The sequence below is a fragment of the Crinia signifera genome, chromosome 6 (assembly GCF_055691185.1).
Source record: "Crinia signifera chromosome 6, ASM5569118v1, whole genome shotgun sequence".
NCBI classification, from domain to species: Eukaryota; Metazoa; Chordata; class Amphibia; order Anura; family Myobatrachidae; genus Crinia; species Crinia signifera.
In genome coordinates, this window is record NC_139222.1 from 195349699 (window position 1) to 195366730 (window position 17032).

At 41.6% G+C, this 17032-nt stretch overlaps 1 protein-coding gene across 5 annotated transcripts in view; it reads left to right on the forward strand.

The window, feature by feature from the left end:
• Positions 1–17032, forward strand: part of PSD (pleckstrin and Sec7 domain containing) — a 325459-nt gene that overhangs the window by 221159 nt on the left and 87268 nt on the right. For all 5 annotated transcript variants that reach the window (XM_083148518.1, XM_083148517.1, XM_083148521.1 and 2 more), the window contains one exon: positions 11541–11584. In XM_083148518.1, the coding sequence (XP_083004644.1) occupies positions 11541–11584 (44 nt within the window). The remainder of the gene's footprint in view (positions 1–11540; positions 11585–17032) is intronic.

Consider the following 17032-nt stretch of genomic DNA (forward strand, 5'->3'; position numbering starts at 1 on the left):
AGCCTCTGTGGCAACCGGGCCACACCACCTTTAGAGACTAACCACACCCCTAAACATGGGCCCCTACCAATGCATTCCCCCAGTGGGCCTTTTATTCCCCAGTCTGACAATGAACATATATATATATATATATATATATATATATAATATATATAGAGAGAGAGAGAGATTTTGAATGATTTTTCAGAATGAAAGCGATCTGGTCAAAGAGATATGCTTCATGTACTGTATATTATTTTCAATTTGTTGCTTTGTGGTGTAGAAAGTGGTATATAAATAGGATTGGAAAAGTTAGACATATCCCTGGGCATTATATTTTGAGGGGGCTATTTTTTATGGTTTAAAAAACTTGAACCATGCATGTTTTTAGAATCTCGTCCAGAATCACAAAGCAAACGGTACACCTGTGGATATTTTTTCTCTTTATGGAATATGATACAACTGTCAACCATACAAAAAGAGAATATACACAGTGCAATCATCACAAAAGCAGACATTATGTAATAATCAAACATAAAAAAACAAAACTGCATGGGTTAAAGTTCATTTAGACAATAAAAAACATTTATTTTTTACTTTAGAGACAAGAAAACAAGAAAAAGAGGAATTACAATGTAAACATATTGTCATAATAAGGCCTTAGTAATTCCGCTATGGAATAAAAAGGGTAGATAAAACTAGATGCAAATTATCAGCAAAAACCTAATGGTTCCCCAACGGCATGCAAAATGAATAGTGCTTTTATGTATTAGCAGTATAACAATGTTATGTGTTAGTATAAGCAAGCATAGGATTGTTATGGTTTATTATGTAATAAACCTTATAGACAAATAACAGCTACAATTAGGTCAATAAATGTGGACTGATTAATTGTTCAAGTTACAGTTATAGGATATTCCAGAAAAAAATGACACAAGGCTGGAAAATGGGTGAGGAAGTGTGATGAAAACGTTCATTTTCAACAGGTCAAAGAATAACGTTGGGCAGTGAGTGAGGATACCATTGAGAGGCAGTGGGTGATAGGGAGCAGATGATGCCTTCTGGAGGCAGGGGGTGAGAGGAGAGAGGGTGATGTTATGGGGAGATAGTGACACTAAGAAGTGTCCTGATAGGCCTGAGGGGCAGAAAAAAGAGGTACAAGATATTGTAGATGGTGTGCAGTGTTTGAGGCCAGTGTCTCAGGAACATAGCGAGCAATCAGAGATCAGTGCCTCCGAAATATGGGGATCAGTCAGAGGTCAGTGTCTGACATACAGGGAGCAGTCAAGGGCATAGTGAGCAGTCAGTGGTATGTCAGGGACATACAGTATGAAGACTGTCGGGCCATATTGAGCAATCGAGGGAGTATGGGGCAGTGAGGGACATAGGGAGCAGTTAGAGGTGTCATTGGCTTAGGGGTGGTTAGCGGTATGTCAGTTATAGGGGTGCACTCAGCGGCATAGGCCCTTATTCAGATCTGATCGCAGTACAAATTGTTCTCAAAATGGTCAAAACCATGTGCACTGCAGGTGGGGCAGATGTAACATTTATAGAGATAGATTTGTGTGAGTTATTTTGTTTCTGTGCAGGGCAGCATTAATTTTACACTGCAATTTAGATTTCAGTTTCAACACACCCCACCCAAATGTAACTCTCTGCACATGTTACATCTGCCCCACCTGCAGTGCACATGGTTTTGCCCAATTTGAGCACAAATTTGTACTGCGATCAGATCTGAATAAGGGCCATACTGTACAGGGCTGTCAGGGGCATGTACACTTGAGTGGCAGGCTCCAGGGAAGTTATAAAATTGGCAGTCAGCAGCCCACCCCTACGGCCATTCAGCATCTAGCTACTGGGGACTGCATGTGGCGGCAGCCAGCTTGTGTGTTCCTGCATAATAAATAAACAGGGGAGCCAGTGCCTAGTGCTCTTCACATATCAACCACTGGTATTCACATCCAATTTGGAGGAAGGGTTAAGGAATTACAGCAAATAGACTACAGACATTTTAAATGACATTGTTACTATGATCCCTAGGTCATAGCACCTTCATGCATTAAAATTAAGAAATTATATTTTTCAAAATTGTTACATAACATCTTCATCCACTTGTCCTCAAATAGTTCTCTGTACATACATGACTTGTAGGAAATAGATGACAAGATTCTGCTAGAGTCTTAAAAACGCATAGATACAGTATTTAATCCAAAGAATTGACGTAACTATTACCGCAAGCCTGTGTTAAGGGTTTCATAATCTAGAACAGTGGTTCTCAAACTGTGGGTCCTGACCCCAAAGTGGGTCCCGACCTTCTCAGCATGGGCTCGCGACTCCATGTTGCTGACCATCAGGCTGATGACATTTCTAATCTCAGTCAGTGATTCAAGGAGTCTGGAAAATCTGTTGAACTGTCTGCTTTTTTAGACTCCTCCCATCATTCTGTACCTCCACAATGCTGCCATGTAAGTGCTGTCGGCTGACTACACATGTGATGTGATGGCCTTCTGCAGTAACTTGCTGGGGTCCTGTAATTATTTTTATTGTCTGATGGGGTCCCAGAGCAAAATAGTTTGAGGACCCCTGATCTAGAATGTCACATAAAAAAGTGTACTGTAAGTAATGACCTTACATTGTGGAGAACAAAGCCACAAGGTAACATTCATAGAATTGTGTCAATCTAAGTCTAATAGACTCTTCAGTATCTCAGTGACAGTGATGCACCTGCAATAGACAAAAGGGAAGGGTCTGAGTTAAGCAACTATGTAAAAACCAAGTAAAACATTTGTATTGTAGAAAGAAAACATACTCTTGAAGTTACCCAGGTCCATATAGTTGTTGCCTTCCAAAACGTCCACCACAATTTAATTTGAATTATAAATTTACTTTTTAATAAACTATTATCTTTTTTCCAAATTGAACGTAAAACCCATACCTCTAATCTGAGAAACCTATGATTTTCACAGGTTCTGTGGATGATTAAACCAGGTGAATTTCAGGTTTGAATGTAACCAACCAAAAAACCTGTGTTTTTTAGATCATTTGATCATTTTAGATCAATTTATAGATCATTAAAAAAAGTGATAAGTAATTTTTTTAATAATCTGAAGTAAAGCACTGCACATCCCACTCTATGCTTCCTCTGACTGCCTTCTGATGAAACGGGCAACACGTAACAGCAGGGAAATGCGTAAAGTCATAATCGGTAGAAAACGTAGCACATATCGCATGTATACAGCTTGCTATGCCGATGCGCACCCCTGTGGGATTGCCATTGTAAAAATATAGACTGTGCCGTCAGGTTAATTTTTAAATATTGTTTACAATCTAGTGTTCTAGTTTCGTCAAAATTTAACATAGTCATAATCTCATATAGGCCCATATTCAATCTTGGCCAAGTTTTTCACAAGGTTATAAAAACGGCAAAGATTCGCCATTCAGTATTCGATCACGGGCATTTTCTCCCATGGCATTTCACTTTTTTTTTGGGGGGGGGGGGAGGGGGGGAGGAGTCGGCATGGATGAAAACGGCCGAATATACTGGTGAAAATGGATGCGAATTCACGAAAACATCAGGAATTTATGGCAATTTCACGATACACACGTTTTTTGCCATTGCTGGATTATTCTCCCTGGCAAAAAAATCAGCACTGGGATTGAATAGGCGAATGGAATTCACCCGAAACAAGCGAAAACTGGCAAGTTTTGTCAGCTGGTGAAAATTTCGGCCAGGGTTAATATCGTAGTTAATATTAGTGGCTCATTCTTAGGGCGAAATGCAGCAATCATTGCAAAAACTTGCGATGCTAGCTGCCAGCCTCCACATGCATACCCGTGTTTACTAACACCATATGCATGAAGAATTCCGCAAAGGACAGATTTGGGGTAAGAGGAGTCCTTTGCGATGATAGGACTTCCGGGTTCTGCACCCAGAGTCTTATCTGACATGCGTCGAGTGACGTGCGTGCTGCCGGGGATCCTGGGAGGAATCTGGTTGGATCCCTCATAGCAGGGAAAGTGCGAAAGAAACCCATAGGCTTCTATGGGCAAGGCTGATTTTAAAATTGCTTTGCCCACCGCATCCAAGCCCTGGAATGTACCACATCGCCTTGTACCACATTCCAGGCTTGGCCCATATGGGGACTGCAGACAAACCTCCGAAAACTGCGTTTTCAGAGGTTTGGCTGCATTTTTAAGTTTGCTGCATCTCACCCTTAGTAACAGGAGCCAAGTGTAACACTCCGCTTCTGTCAGTGTTGGAGTCAGCAGTGCAACCAGATTTGTCTTCTGGGGCAGCGCAGCATCTGTGCATTGGGTATCATGGACCCCAGTGTTGCATTGGGTATCATGGACCTACATAATTCTAGTATTACAATAAATGTTCATTAACTTAACACATCAAATGAAAATACTTTAATTACAGAGCGTTGCAGACAGTATAACGAGGTGGGGTTGAGCATGATCAAAATACAATAGCAAGGGAATTGTGAGGTATAAAAAAACTTAAAGGAAAAATGATTAGACGTCATTATACTTTTACATAAGGGAAACTTGGTATTACTTTTTATTTTATAGTATATTGTACCTTTAACCCTTTGAGTACTGTAATGTTTACCTTTTAGATAGAAAAATTTTTTTTACACATTTTTTATTTGAATTTATATAACAAATGTGAGTGACGCTGGTATATTTAGCGGATTATTTGAAAATTTCACAGAGATGTTGCCCTCAAAGGGTTATACAAGGATAAGCTACTTTATTCCATGTTAGAACATTACTGCATTGTTCTGTTTCTACTGTAGGCATGGGTTCATGGGGTATTTTTTCATCTCCACCTGCAGCATAGAGAAAATGTGACTGTTTGTGAAGGCTGCGAGCATACATGTATTATAAGTAAATGATAAAAATATCAGTCCATTATGTAGTGCGTCAGATTGGAGGAAGTTGCTTAGCGACGCTGTAGATGAGAGCCCACAGAGCCTTGCTTGTACCTCATGTTTCATCAAGCTGAGCAATTTCTCTCACAAGCTGCATTATAATGCAGCAGGTAGGACTTGGTCACGTGGAGTATCCGTGCAAGATGACAGGCCGCTGGTAATAACAGACAGAAATTATTAGCTGCGCATCTTCCCTCAATACGGTGGATCATGTAATAGTCTCCCTTACAATCTTCATTCATGTGCAAGCTGACCATTTTCTCTGTGGAGGTAAAGAAATGGGACACTCTGATTGATGCTCTTGCTGATCCACCTATCATGTACAGTGGTAGGCCTACTGAAATCTGATGGAACTGTTTTCAGAAGAAAAGCATTAATAATAACTTATTAGCTTGAAAGACAAAAAAACACTAAGGGCCAAATGTAATAGGGTGAGAGTTTCAGAAAGTGAGGGATTTTGGGAGAGTTTTCCCATTTTTTTTAAAGCCGCAATCAATTACACTGCAAAACCAGGTTGATTTTGCCATGTAATTGATTGCTGCTTTAAAAAAAATGGGAAAACTCTCCCAAAATCTCTCACTTTCTGAAACTCTCACCCTATTACATTTGGGCCAGTATGTTCAATTAGCACTGAGTACTAATGTAATCAAGTAATATTGTATAGCATTTCTGTATATGTATGTCTAATAGGTACACGCATTATAGCCCTGCAGTGTCACTGCAGCCACTATTGTCTGCCGCAGCTATTATTCATTAAAATATATGTGGGTTAGCCTAAATAGTAACCAGCTGTGATATGTGTGAGTGGGACATGATTCTTCCTGTGGCTGAAACAGCATGGTGAGCAGTGGGAGGTGATGCGGCACGCGCATGGCTGTCCTCATTTTGTGTAGCAGTTATTACAATATGAGTTCTCCCAGTACACAGTTCTGTAACATACAATGGACAGAGAATAGTTTGGTGGGTGCTGTGTGTCTTCCCAATGGCATTAATTGAAGGCACCTTTTCTCAACTGCCATAGATTTTGGGTGTCTCATAGTGTGTAATGGGAGGTTCTTTTTTACGGGCGTGGATGTGGGTGGTCTAGTGATTCTAAAGCATTCAGCATGTCCTCAACATGGTGTTATGATGCCACCAGATGTCCATAGGGACATTGGGAAGTTAAGCAGTATGCACTGGTTACAGATATGGGTAATGCTTAGGGTTAATGAGCTGACCTATTGTGTGGGGACAGACCAATGCAATGGTTTATCACATTGGGTCACTGTTCTGGTATAATGTATGGGAAAATTACTTATTACATATTGTGGGGGGCGGGAGACTATGTTCATATGCATTATGGATGTGCAGTGGTCAGCATAACTGCTGCATGGCACTGAGGTCTTGTGTTCTAATCCCTAGGCTCAAACTGTATAAAGTACTTGCATGGGTTTCCTCCTACACTCCAAAAGGGTCACTGTTCTCGTATAATGTATGAGATAACTGCTGGCAAAAAAACAACTAGTATATGTATATAGGTGTGTGTGTGTGTATATAAAATGCATTTTGTATTGATTGTAAGTACAACTGGTGCAGGGACTGATGTGAATGGCCAAGTATTCTCTGTATATGTGCACTATATAAATCCTAAAATATAAATAATTGTAGTGACTAGAATTCTGAATGGTGCGCGCTACTACTGATGAGGCAGATTATGCCAACCTCTAATCACCTCTTTGGAGTCCTGCAGCAGTTACAGTCACTCTTAACACCATGTGTTGTGCAGTAAGGACAATTCCAGGAAATGTAGATTTGCACGCCACCTAAGGCTCTGTGTCACTGACCTCACCTGCTAGAAAGGAAGGGACCAGGACAGAGAGAGCACATGGGCCTCCTCCTATTGAAATCTGCTCCAGGCTTCACATTACAATTTTGAATATATTTTAATATCGTATCAAGAAAAGATATGGAAGTGTTCCTCTGGTGCTTATAATTCAAACAAAGTTTTTCTTTCCTTCCCAAACAGGTATTACCCAAAAGGAAAATAGGAAAAATACAAATAGTGTAATACTGTATGACATTAGCATAAAATCACACACACAGATATTCAGGTGGTCCGTACCAAAGATAATGGTCTACTTAGGGAGTAGATATTAGCGTTTAATGAGGGGACAAACTCCTGTCACCAATTTTAGATTCCTCCACATCCCAGGGCAGTCACTCAGATAGGAAATATAAATTAAAACAACATCATAGTGTAATACAATTTAATAAAATAATTTTAAAACAGCATGGTACAGAGGTACAAGAAAAATGGACTCTCACCAAATGTTTTTGCCCACAAATGAATGTAGACAAAACAAGCGTAAGTATGTTTCCCAACACAGGTGTCCCTGGAGGCGCTGCACCAAAGCTTGAAGTCCAAAGAAAAGTCCATCTGTAGTCCACAAATATTGACCGGTTTCGACACTGTGCAGAGTCTTTTTCAAGGTGTATGTATATTAATATCACAATATAGGTAACATTAAACAGGTGTTGGTTGTCACTGTTTTATTTTTAATGAATTTGTTTTAGAACCGTAACTGTAAAAAAACTTTAATTTCAACATTCAGCAGAACTAACAGACTGTTCACCCATAACACTGTAAAAACTGAGAGATACACAGTGGCACCGAGGGTGGGAGGGGAGCAGGTACTTTTTACCCGGGCCTGGGTCTGATGAAGGCTCCCGGGTCCTGCTCCCCCGTTGCAGGGAGCCAGGTAGTAGGGAGAGAGATGACCAGTTACTGTCGCAGCGCAGCCTCTCCCCCCAGCTCAGCACACGCTGCTCAGTGCTGTGTGCTGATCTGGGGAGAGAGGCGGAAGCAGCCTGTCCCCTCTCTCCCTCATCCCCACCGGCAACCGCCTGCACAAATTAGGTTTTTTTTTCTCAGAGTTGTGGCCTTGCCCCTCCTGGTAGCCACACCCCTCCATTTTACCAGTGCCTGGCCAATCTGTCGGTGCCCCTGAAGATACATCCAGGAATACTGAAAGAGCTTGAAGATGTGCTGGTAGCAGAGCTAACAGAATTATGCATCCAGTCCCTAGCTACAGGTGCAATTCCAGAGAACTGAAAAAGAGCAAATATAGCGCTGCACAAAACCCTATTAAATGAAAGCGTTAAGGAAAGGAATATCTTAAATTAAACAAGTTATAGGATGCCAAAAAGGCATGGATTTACTTTGATCATGCCAAACAAATCTTATTGACACAGTATAGCGTTTGGGTATTTTTTCAGAAAAAACCCTGATAGTGCCGCGGAGACCCATTGCAGGGACAGAGCTTTATCGCAAGTTCTGTCCCTGCATGCAATAATTGATACATCTGCACAATGTAGTCATTATCGCATTGTGAGTTGGGCCAAAGTTATCAGAGCACACCTGCATTGTCTGATATGGATGGTGATAAATCGACACTCTATGGCAGTGTTATTCAACCACTGTGCCGTGGCACACTAGTGTGCCTTGAGCGGTTCTCAAGTGTGCCCCACAGATCTAAAGATGCCCAAACCAGTTTACAGCCACCACCAGTTCAAGTGTTATTTACTGGTCTCTTCTTTTCATGTAAAGGGCCAATGTATTTTATTTTCGTTGCCTGTGGGGACAAGTGTAACTGATTTTTATATGGGGGCCAATAGGTTTGCCCTGTGGGGATCTCACACTTATTTAGTGTGCCGCAAGGAAAAAATGATTGAAAATCTCTGCTCTGTACATACACACTAGGCGATATTGTTAACAAAATTTGCTCAGAAAGGAGCTTCTGAGTGATAATGTTCACAATATCGTGTAGTGTGGACACACAAATCTTTAACCATGCGTGCTCCCGTACGTCACTAATGATGATTGAGATCTACCGAACATGCACGTCAATTTGGCAATATAACCAGATGATGTTCTGTGTGTTCCAGTGACGTCATTGAATGGTATCGGCAGTTCAGTGTGTAGATGTATTAAGCCTGGAGAAGAGATAAACTGGAGATAAAGTGGAGATAACTTGGAAGAGTTAACACACCAGCCAATCAGCTGTGTTTGAAATATGACAGTTGGGATCTGATTGGCTGGTGTGTTATCTCCTTCCACTTTATCTCCAGTTTATCTCTTCACCAGGCTTAATACATCTGCCCCATTATCGGCTGCCCATGGCCACTGTTGGATAATATGTATGGGGCTTAAGACAGTACAGCAATTTAAACATGCCTGTGATGCTTGATGCTTGTTTGCTGAAGATCATAATTATATTTTGTGCACAGTTTGTATGTTAGCAACTTATTTTTCTACCTTTATAGTTGTTTCCTATTAACAACTGTATAACATGGTGAAATGTAGGTGTGATGCCCATGTATGGTTACTGGAAACAATATAGGCAGCCTGGGGTGAGTGCACAGTAGCTGGAGAGATGTGGTGTAAGGTCATTAGTAATAGTGACAATATGAGAGCATATATGACAGGGACATTCCTTACGCCAGAAATATCCAGGGCTGCTCTCGCTACCCTTCACTTCTCCTTCACTGATTTGTAAACCTAGCATTAACACGCTCTATGGGCTGATACACATTGTAATTTACTTACAGTATGATTCACTTCCGGGCTGGAAACGACATGAACATTACTTGGAAAATGTATTTAACCATAGAGATCACCGGTCCTTCCGACCAACATTTGAAAATATTCCTACCTTTTCTCAAATGAATGCAGGTCAAGCAAAGACACGCTGGAAAGGAAACGTGATGCATTTCTGAGTCACAGTGTGTCTTGGTCATGACAGTGATGCCTTTCACAGGGGTAGCATGGGGGTGGGTGGATGGGTGGGTGTTTGTGTGGGAGGCGGATTCATTCATCCACCTGCCTATTACTGAACTGCTGGTAAAGTGCCATGTGAAACAAGCCCTGACATTGCATGATTTACACACGGTAACAATGAAAAAGGCCTCATTGTACCCAGCCTATCAATGATGGTGATTAGTCTCCATGTAACTTATGACAGTTGAATGCCCACAGTCGCACTGGCCATGATTCCAACAGTCGGAATCAAACATTGAATCCCCCCATTACCTTTCCTAAGGTGTTTTATGACACCACTGAGATTAACTCAGATTAAGAAAACCAAACATTACACAGGTGGCACCGCACAAATGAAGGACTGTGGACGTTAGTTACATTAGTCAGTGTGAATCGTCGTGGATGTTTAAGGCGTGTTGCCCGATGCAGTGTTTGCCAACATTTGTTACTTAAGTGGTATGTTACCATGTGATTTCCTCTCTTTATACAATGTTACAAGTACTATTTGTAATATAAATCATATATGAACTGCAACTGTTTCTGTGTACAGTGTTACGCTTGGGCTGATCCTCCCATTGCTACCACTGCTACAGGACATACGTGTTTATAATCTGACTACATGTAAACACTACCCAGAACTACCAAGGACAGTAGCCCAAGGTTGCCTACCCTCCCGGAATGGCCGCATAGTGCAGAGCTATGCAAAGCCGTCCGCCGTCCTCAAAGCAGCTCATCTGCTGGTATAACCAGCAGGGTGAGCGGCTTTCCTGGTGATGATGCAGCACACTCACCGCTCATCACCGGAGCATACACACTGGGTGGCTTCGAGCTGAAAGTCGCTCAAACTGGGTGTTTTGAGCGACTTTAAAGCTCAAAGTCGCCCAGTGTGTATGGGCCTTGAGGCTGGATTATTGATAGTAAGGAGTAAGTGGGCGGGATGTACTAAACTGAAAGGGTGGGATGTATGGCTGTGGTATAGGGTTCCGACAGTCGGGATCCTGACAGTCATTAGTAATTTGTTTAGTGTGAAATGGACTACCAGAGTTACAAAACCCAGGTCAACGACCCTGGTAAAACTTAAAAAACAGGGCAATGACCCTTAAACTGGCCATACACTTGGCTATTTATTGCGCAATCTGGCTGGTTGGAACAAAAATCTGGTAATATTTGAATGATTTTTGAATGTTTTTGTCAGTTTTTCCAGCATTTCAAAGCAAATGGTTAACTGTCATTTGCGCTCATAAATTACCAGATTTTTGTTCCAACCAGCCAGATTGTGCAAAAAAATCTTCAAGTGTATGGCCAGCTTTACACACTACAAAAATTAGTAGACGCATGTGCAGTCCATATTTTACTGGAGGTGCCCCAGAAATCGGGAGGACTGTGGGGCTTTACAGGGCAGCAGGAGGCTCAATTGAAAGTCGGGAGCCTCCCGTTAGGCAAGCCTGGTTCTATGCTGTACAGTAGTGCAACAAATACGCACAAACAGAGCGATATTCTAATAATTGGAGCACCTCCATATAGGATATAAGTGGTTACTCTCCATTAATCGCCTGAAGTTTGCTGAACGACAATTGCATGGATGAGCAAAATAACCAAAACAAATGATCCACATTGTTTTCCATCCATTTTCATGCAGTGAACAAATAATGAACATATACAAAGAGCGATTGATCAAACCAGTTGTTGTTACAACAGTGCGCAATTACAAAGAAGTCTATCCCCAGATTCAGAATGTCTTATAATTGTATAGCTTTTGTCTAAGATATTAAACATTGAACTTCTATTTATTTATTTATTTATTTATTTGTGTTTTCTTTTTCTCCAAGGCCTTGTACAGCTCGATAAAGAATGAAAAGTTACAATGGACAATGTAAGTACACTATTTGTAAAGAAAATGTTGACATATTGCTGCTGTGGTTGCTAGTGCTTTCTGTGCTTATTCTCTATAATGTACGCTATGCCAGCTTCAGATATGTATGTTGATCACTCATAACGTGCGTCTTTCTTCATCTTGGACTGCCAGCTCAGTATACGATTAGCAGAGTGCACTTCCTGTTGGAAGCCACTCCGTGCCTTTTGGGTAGCCCTATCCAGCTTATAAGGGCTGCAGCCGATGCAGTCCATAGAAGCTGATTTTATGCGCATACATGATTCCATGACACTTATGCACACGCTCTAGTCCCACCTCCTGCCAGATCAATTGCGCAGGTGCTGAGACTTGGCTGACCAAGGTTGTGTCCTCTCCCCCCCCCCCCCCCGGTTCAGCATGTGTTAAAAAGGAGTCGGTTTGTTCAGCTTTGGATACTTGGCTCCACATGTCTATACTCTACTTTTGCATACTCTATTTCGTATATTTATAAATAGATATGTTTCATCTACTGGCCAAGGAAGAACATATACTGTGTACTGTTATATCAGAGTTGCAATGTATAATCACAAAGCTCCTCCCCCTTACTGCATACATCCCAACACTGGAAACTGGGACAGTTATCGAATGTCTATAGAAAAAAAGCATGAATGGGTGCGTAATAATTAGTGCGTCTCATGTCCGGTGTGTCAATTTAGGGATACTTCTAAAGTCCTATCCCCTTCGCTAAAACCACCCTACATTGCAGAATGTGTCTTGGGCTGGTGTTCTCAGTGCCTACTGCCTGCTATGAGTGAAGCAACCGCCTCAGGACTGCGGAACTTTCCCACATTAATATGGAGAAGCTTGATGTACAGTATGCATTGTGTTTGAATAAATTTTTTCCAACTTGATATTTGTAAAAGTGATTTGATTTAAAATGAAATGGCAATTGATGTGGCAAATATGCAGTGATTAATAATAGGCGGACCATTAGCTCTGTCACCCTGGATGCTACTCCAACAGAAGGTTAACAAGTAACAGGATTCGTCCAGCACATGGTCTGTACCAGAAAAGCCGCAGATAATCCGATTAATAGCTGTTAAGTTCTCCTTAAGTGACTCTGAGCTGTCTGTGCTGTTATTTGCTGAGTTTTAGCCACTTGAATCCAATAATGTGACTAGTCACTGTATGACCGCCTGGGATGCTGCCCCTACACCTTCCGGGGGATAATATTCCTATGCCCACTAGAACATTTCTGCTTGAATATGGACAGGTCAGGTGGAAGGGTTGTTTGCACGTACTCTATTAATTGGGGTTGAGCAGAGAGAATTAAAAATGTCTGAAGGCTTATTAGTTTAATATACAATTGTAGTGAAATGGAAATGATAATGTCAGCATGCACTCTTTTACATTACGTGTAAATTGGAACATGCTATTTGAAATGTCCTTTTAAACACACATTAATTCACTTTAACATGGGCATTTTGTTCCCATCCTCAGGGTATATTTGCATTAGCACATTTTAGGCTTGAATGAGTTGCAAGTACACTTGAATACACACAGTTTATTTACAATTATGTTCTGGTATAGATCAGCTTTGAATGTAAACTTATATATATATATATATATATATATATTTGAACAATAGGTAATCTGTTTTAGCACAAAGGAACAGCATTACTTTACATGTCTGTAAGAGGAAGTATTTATATGGACAGTACGGATGATGTAATGGTTAGCATTACTGCCATAAGGCCCCCATACACTAGGCCAGGGGTTCCCAAACTTTTTTGAATCACGGCACCCTAGAGCATCAAAATGTTTTCAAGGCACCCCTAGGCCAAATGTTTCTTATTGAGAAATTCAGGAAAATATATAAAAGTAAGTACATTGTGTTTATATGTTGCAGTTCTCTGGTGAGGGGCAGGATTTGCTCCTGTTTGTCCACATATGTTATGACTGGCAGCCACAAGCACTGGTTTTGCCTGTTACATTGCACATAACTATTATGAATTGATCCTGGTCCACCAACCCAAGGCACCCCTGTACATGTCCTGAGGCACCCCAGGGTGCCTAGGCACACAGTTTGGGAACCACTGCACTAGGCTGAGGTTGAGGTGTCTGTGCCCCTGCGCAGACACCCCAACTCCTGATAGATTGACTCTAGGTCGACAGTTATAAAGTCGACCGCTATTGGTCGACAGACAAAAGGTCGACAGGGTCAAAGGGTGACAGTCAAAAAGTTGACAGGGTCCAAAGGTTGACAGTGAAAAGGTTGACAGGGTCAAAAATTCGACATGGTCAAAAGGTCACTTAGATGGTGTCCATGCCGACCTTTGTCGACATAGACGCCCAAAAAATGAAAACCTCATGTCGACATTTTGACCATGTCAACCTTTTCACTGTCGACCTTTTGAACAAGTCGACCTTTTCACGGTTGACCTTTGGACCCTGTCGACCTTTTCACTTTGGACCTTTGGACCCTGTCGAGCTTTTCACTTTGGACCTTTGGACCCTGTTGACCGTTTCACTTTCAACCTTTGGACCCTGTCAACCTTTTCACTTTCGACCTTAGGACCCTGTCGACCTTTTCACTGTCGACCATTCGTGGTTGACCATATGACTGTAGAACTACACATTGTAGATATAAAATACCATAACAATGTACGCTATAAGTGAGAATATGTATGTATATATGCTATTGCGGGTTGGGATCATTTGGTCTATTGCATTATGGTCGAAAGTCATTAGGTCGAATCCATTAGGTCGACATGCTAAAAGGTCGACATGGGAAAAGGTCGACATGATTCTAGGTCGAAAGGTCATTAGTTCGACAGGTCATTAGTTCGACAAGGTCATTAGTTCGACATTGTCTATGTCGACATTCACAAGGTCGACATGGGTTTTTTCACTGTTTTTTTACCTGAATGTCAACACAGTCGACATGGACACAGTTTAAAGTGCACTGCATCCCCTCGCATCGCTCGCTGCGCTCGCGATGCGTCGGGCACGGTGCCTCGCTACGCTCGGCACACTATTTTATTCTCCCACCACGCCCTAGTGGATGGTAGGGCATGAAATACCGCCTGTCGGCACATGTTGGCTCAAAAAACAGTGAAAAACTCCATGTCGACCTTGTGAATGTCGACATAGACAATGTCGAACTAATGACCTTGTCGAACTAATGACCTGTCGAACTAATGACCTTTCGAACTAGAATCATGTCGACCTTTTCCCATGTCGACCTAGAGTCATGTCGACCTTTTAGCATGTCGACCTAATGGATTCGACCTAATGACTGTCGACCATAATGCAGTAGACCAAATGACCGCATCCCGCTATTGCTATGTATGTCTAGTGTATGTTTGTGAATGTGTATATGTAAGTATCTATCTTGTGTGTATGTGTATATATACTTACTATATTTGTCTAGGTTATGATGTGTATGTATGTATGTATTTATTTATTTATGGGTGTGTGAGTGTATGTATGTATGTGTATTTGCTCAGTATATATATGTAATATAAGTGTAATATCCCAGTGTGTAATACCCTAGATTGGAAAATCATTCTACGGCAAATAAGAATTTTTAAATGCAGACTTTACTTTCTCAGCGTTTCATAGTCAACCGTTCCCCATCCTCAGGATAAATTTTAAAAAGCTAAATACCTTTGTATATTTATCCTGATGACAGGACATGGATGGCCCCAAAACATTGAGAAAGAAATGTCTGCATTTATCTTGAAGTGATGTGCACTGATCTTTGCCGCCCACACACGGTGTGACGGACAGATGCAATGAGATGCGTGCTCCCGTGCACATCCCATCGCGCAGCACATAAAGTATGTGTTGTCCGTACTTTAGCCCATCGCATGCACTTTGAACAAAATGCACAGTGCTAATCGCACCGTGTATGGGCACCATAGTATGTATATCTCCCTCATTAGTCTAGCAATCTCCCTCATTTCCCCTAGCCCACATTACACTGTTACATTTTTTTTTGGGGGGGGGGGGGGGGAAGGAATGAGAGATAGATACATTTACATTGAATCATCAGCACAATTTCCCAGCACTTTAGCAAGTGCTGGGAAATGGTAACCCTTACTAACTGCTTTGGGGCTCATTTACATTTGGATATAATGTAAGTCATTTTACAAGATTCCTCTCAGATGTAGCAGTACACACCCACGCTTCTAGGTGCCACGTTCACAATCTGTTTTCACAATCTCTCCATATATGGAATTAGACACGCCCTTTGGATGGAGCATGACACGCCCCCTCAGTGGGGCGCTGTGCAAATTTCTATTACCAACTATAATCTCCCTGAAACTAGTTTTCAAAAGTAGGCAAGTATGTATTATGTGCAATATAAAAATAGCAAGTTAACAGTTGGCTGAGCAGAGAAGAGATCCGGAATGACATTTTGGCAGGCCCTCACTCTAATAATCACTGTGCAGCAGTTTGTGTATTGCAGCAGTGCTGAAAAAGCAAAGCTGCGGCAAGGTCCGGGAGAGATAGGTGTCCTTTTTCAGCGGTAATGTCAGTGCACTCAACTGTTGGATAGCTCTTGCGACAAGCTTTCATTTATTTTTAACATAAATTTAGAAATCCTTCCAAAAAAAGATATAAGGTCACTGCAGCATAGCAGACTGGTCGCAGCTAGTGAAGGAATCCACCATATGGCTGCATACGTTGTCTGGCAATTAGAAAAGAATGTGCTGAATATTTTGCATGTCAGTGGAGAGAGGCATGTTATTGTCAGACCAAAAATACATTGTCACAAAGTTTACAGCATGCTAGAGATGAACAATGACAGACAATGGATAGGACGCTTTATGGTAATGACTGTCGGTTTTAAAAAATACATTCATCCTAGTGGAGATGTTTAAGCACTTAGGTAACCCATAGAACTGTATTCGATGTAGGTAGCTGTAGATGAGTTGTCCCAGATCTTTCCCCACTGATGAGTAATCCTATTCCGTTTATTTATATTTGAAATTATATGTAACATAAGTAACATAAATATGTCAAGGTAAACTTATAGGAGGCATGGGCAAATGTGGGATACCTACATCAAAACCGCAGCATGTGATAAGGGTGGCGTTGCTGCACGTCCTTGGAGTTGTGGTTGCGATTCTTGGTCAGGCCCAGAGTAAAGAGCACAAAACTGCTCCATACAAATAAATGGATATTGTACAAATGAACAGTCAAACAGTTGCCTGATTAATGTTTGTACAGTAAGTAAAGAAAACAACAAAATTCACCTTTGTCCCCTGTATGTGGGATTGCCGCCTTAGAAGGCTGTTCTGCACTTCTAAGGCGGCTTTTCTTCTAGGTTTCTTGTAGCCTCCCTTAGATTAGTGACCAACACGCATATCACCCAGTGTGCTGTAGCGGCATGGTGGTGGCTGGGCTGCAGTGTGACCCCTGACATCACATCACGCTGCTCAGCACGACTGCTGCCATGCC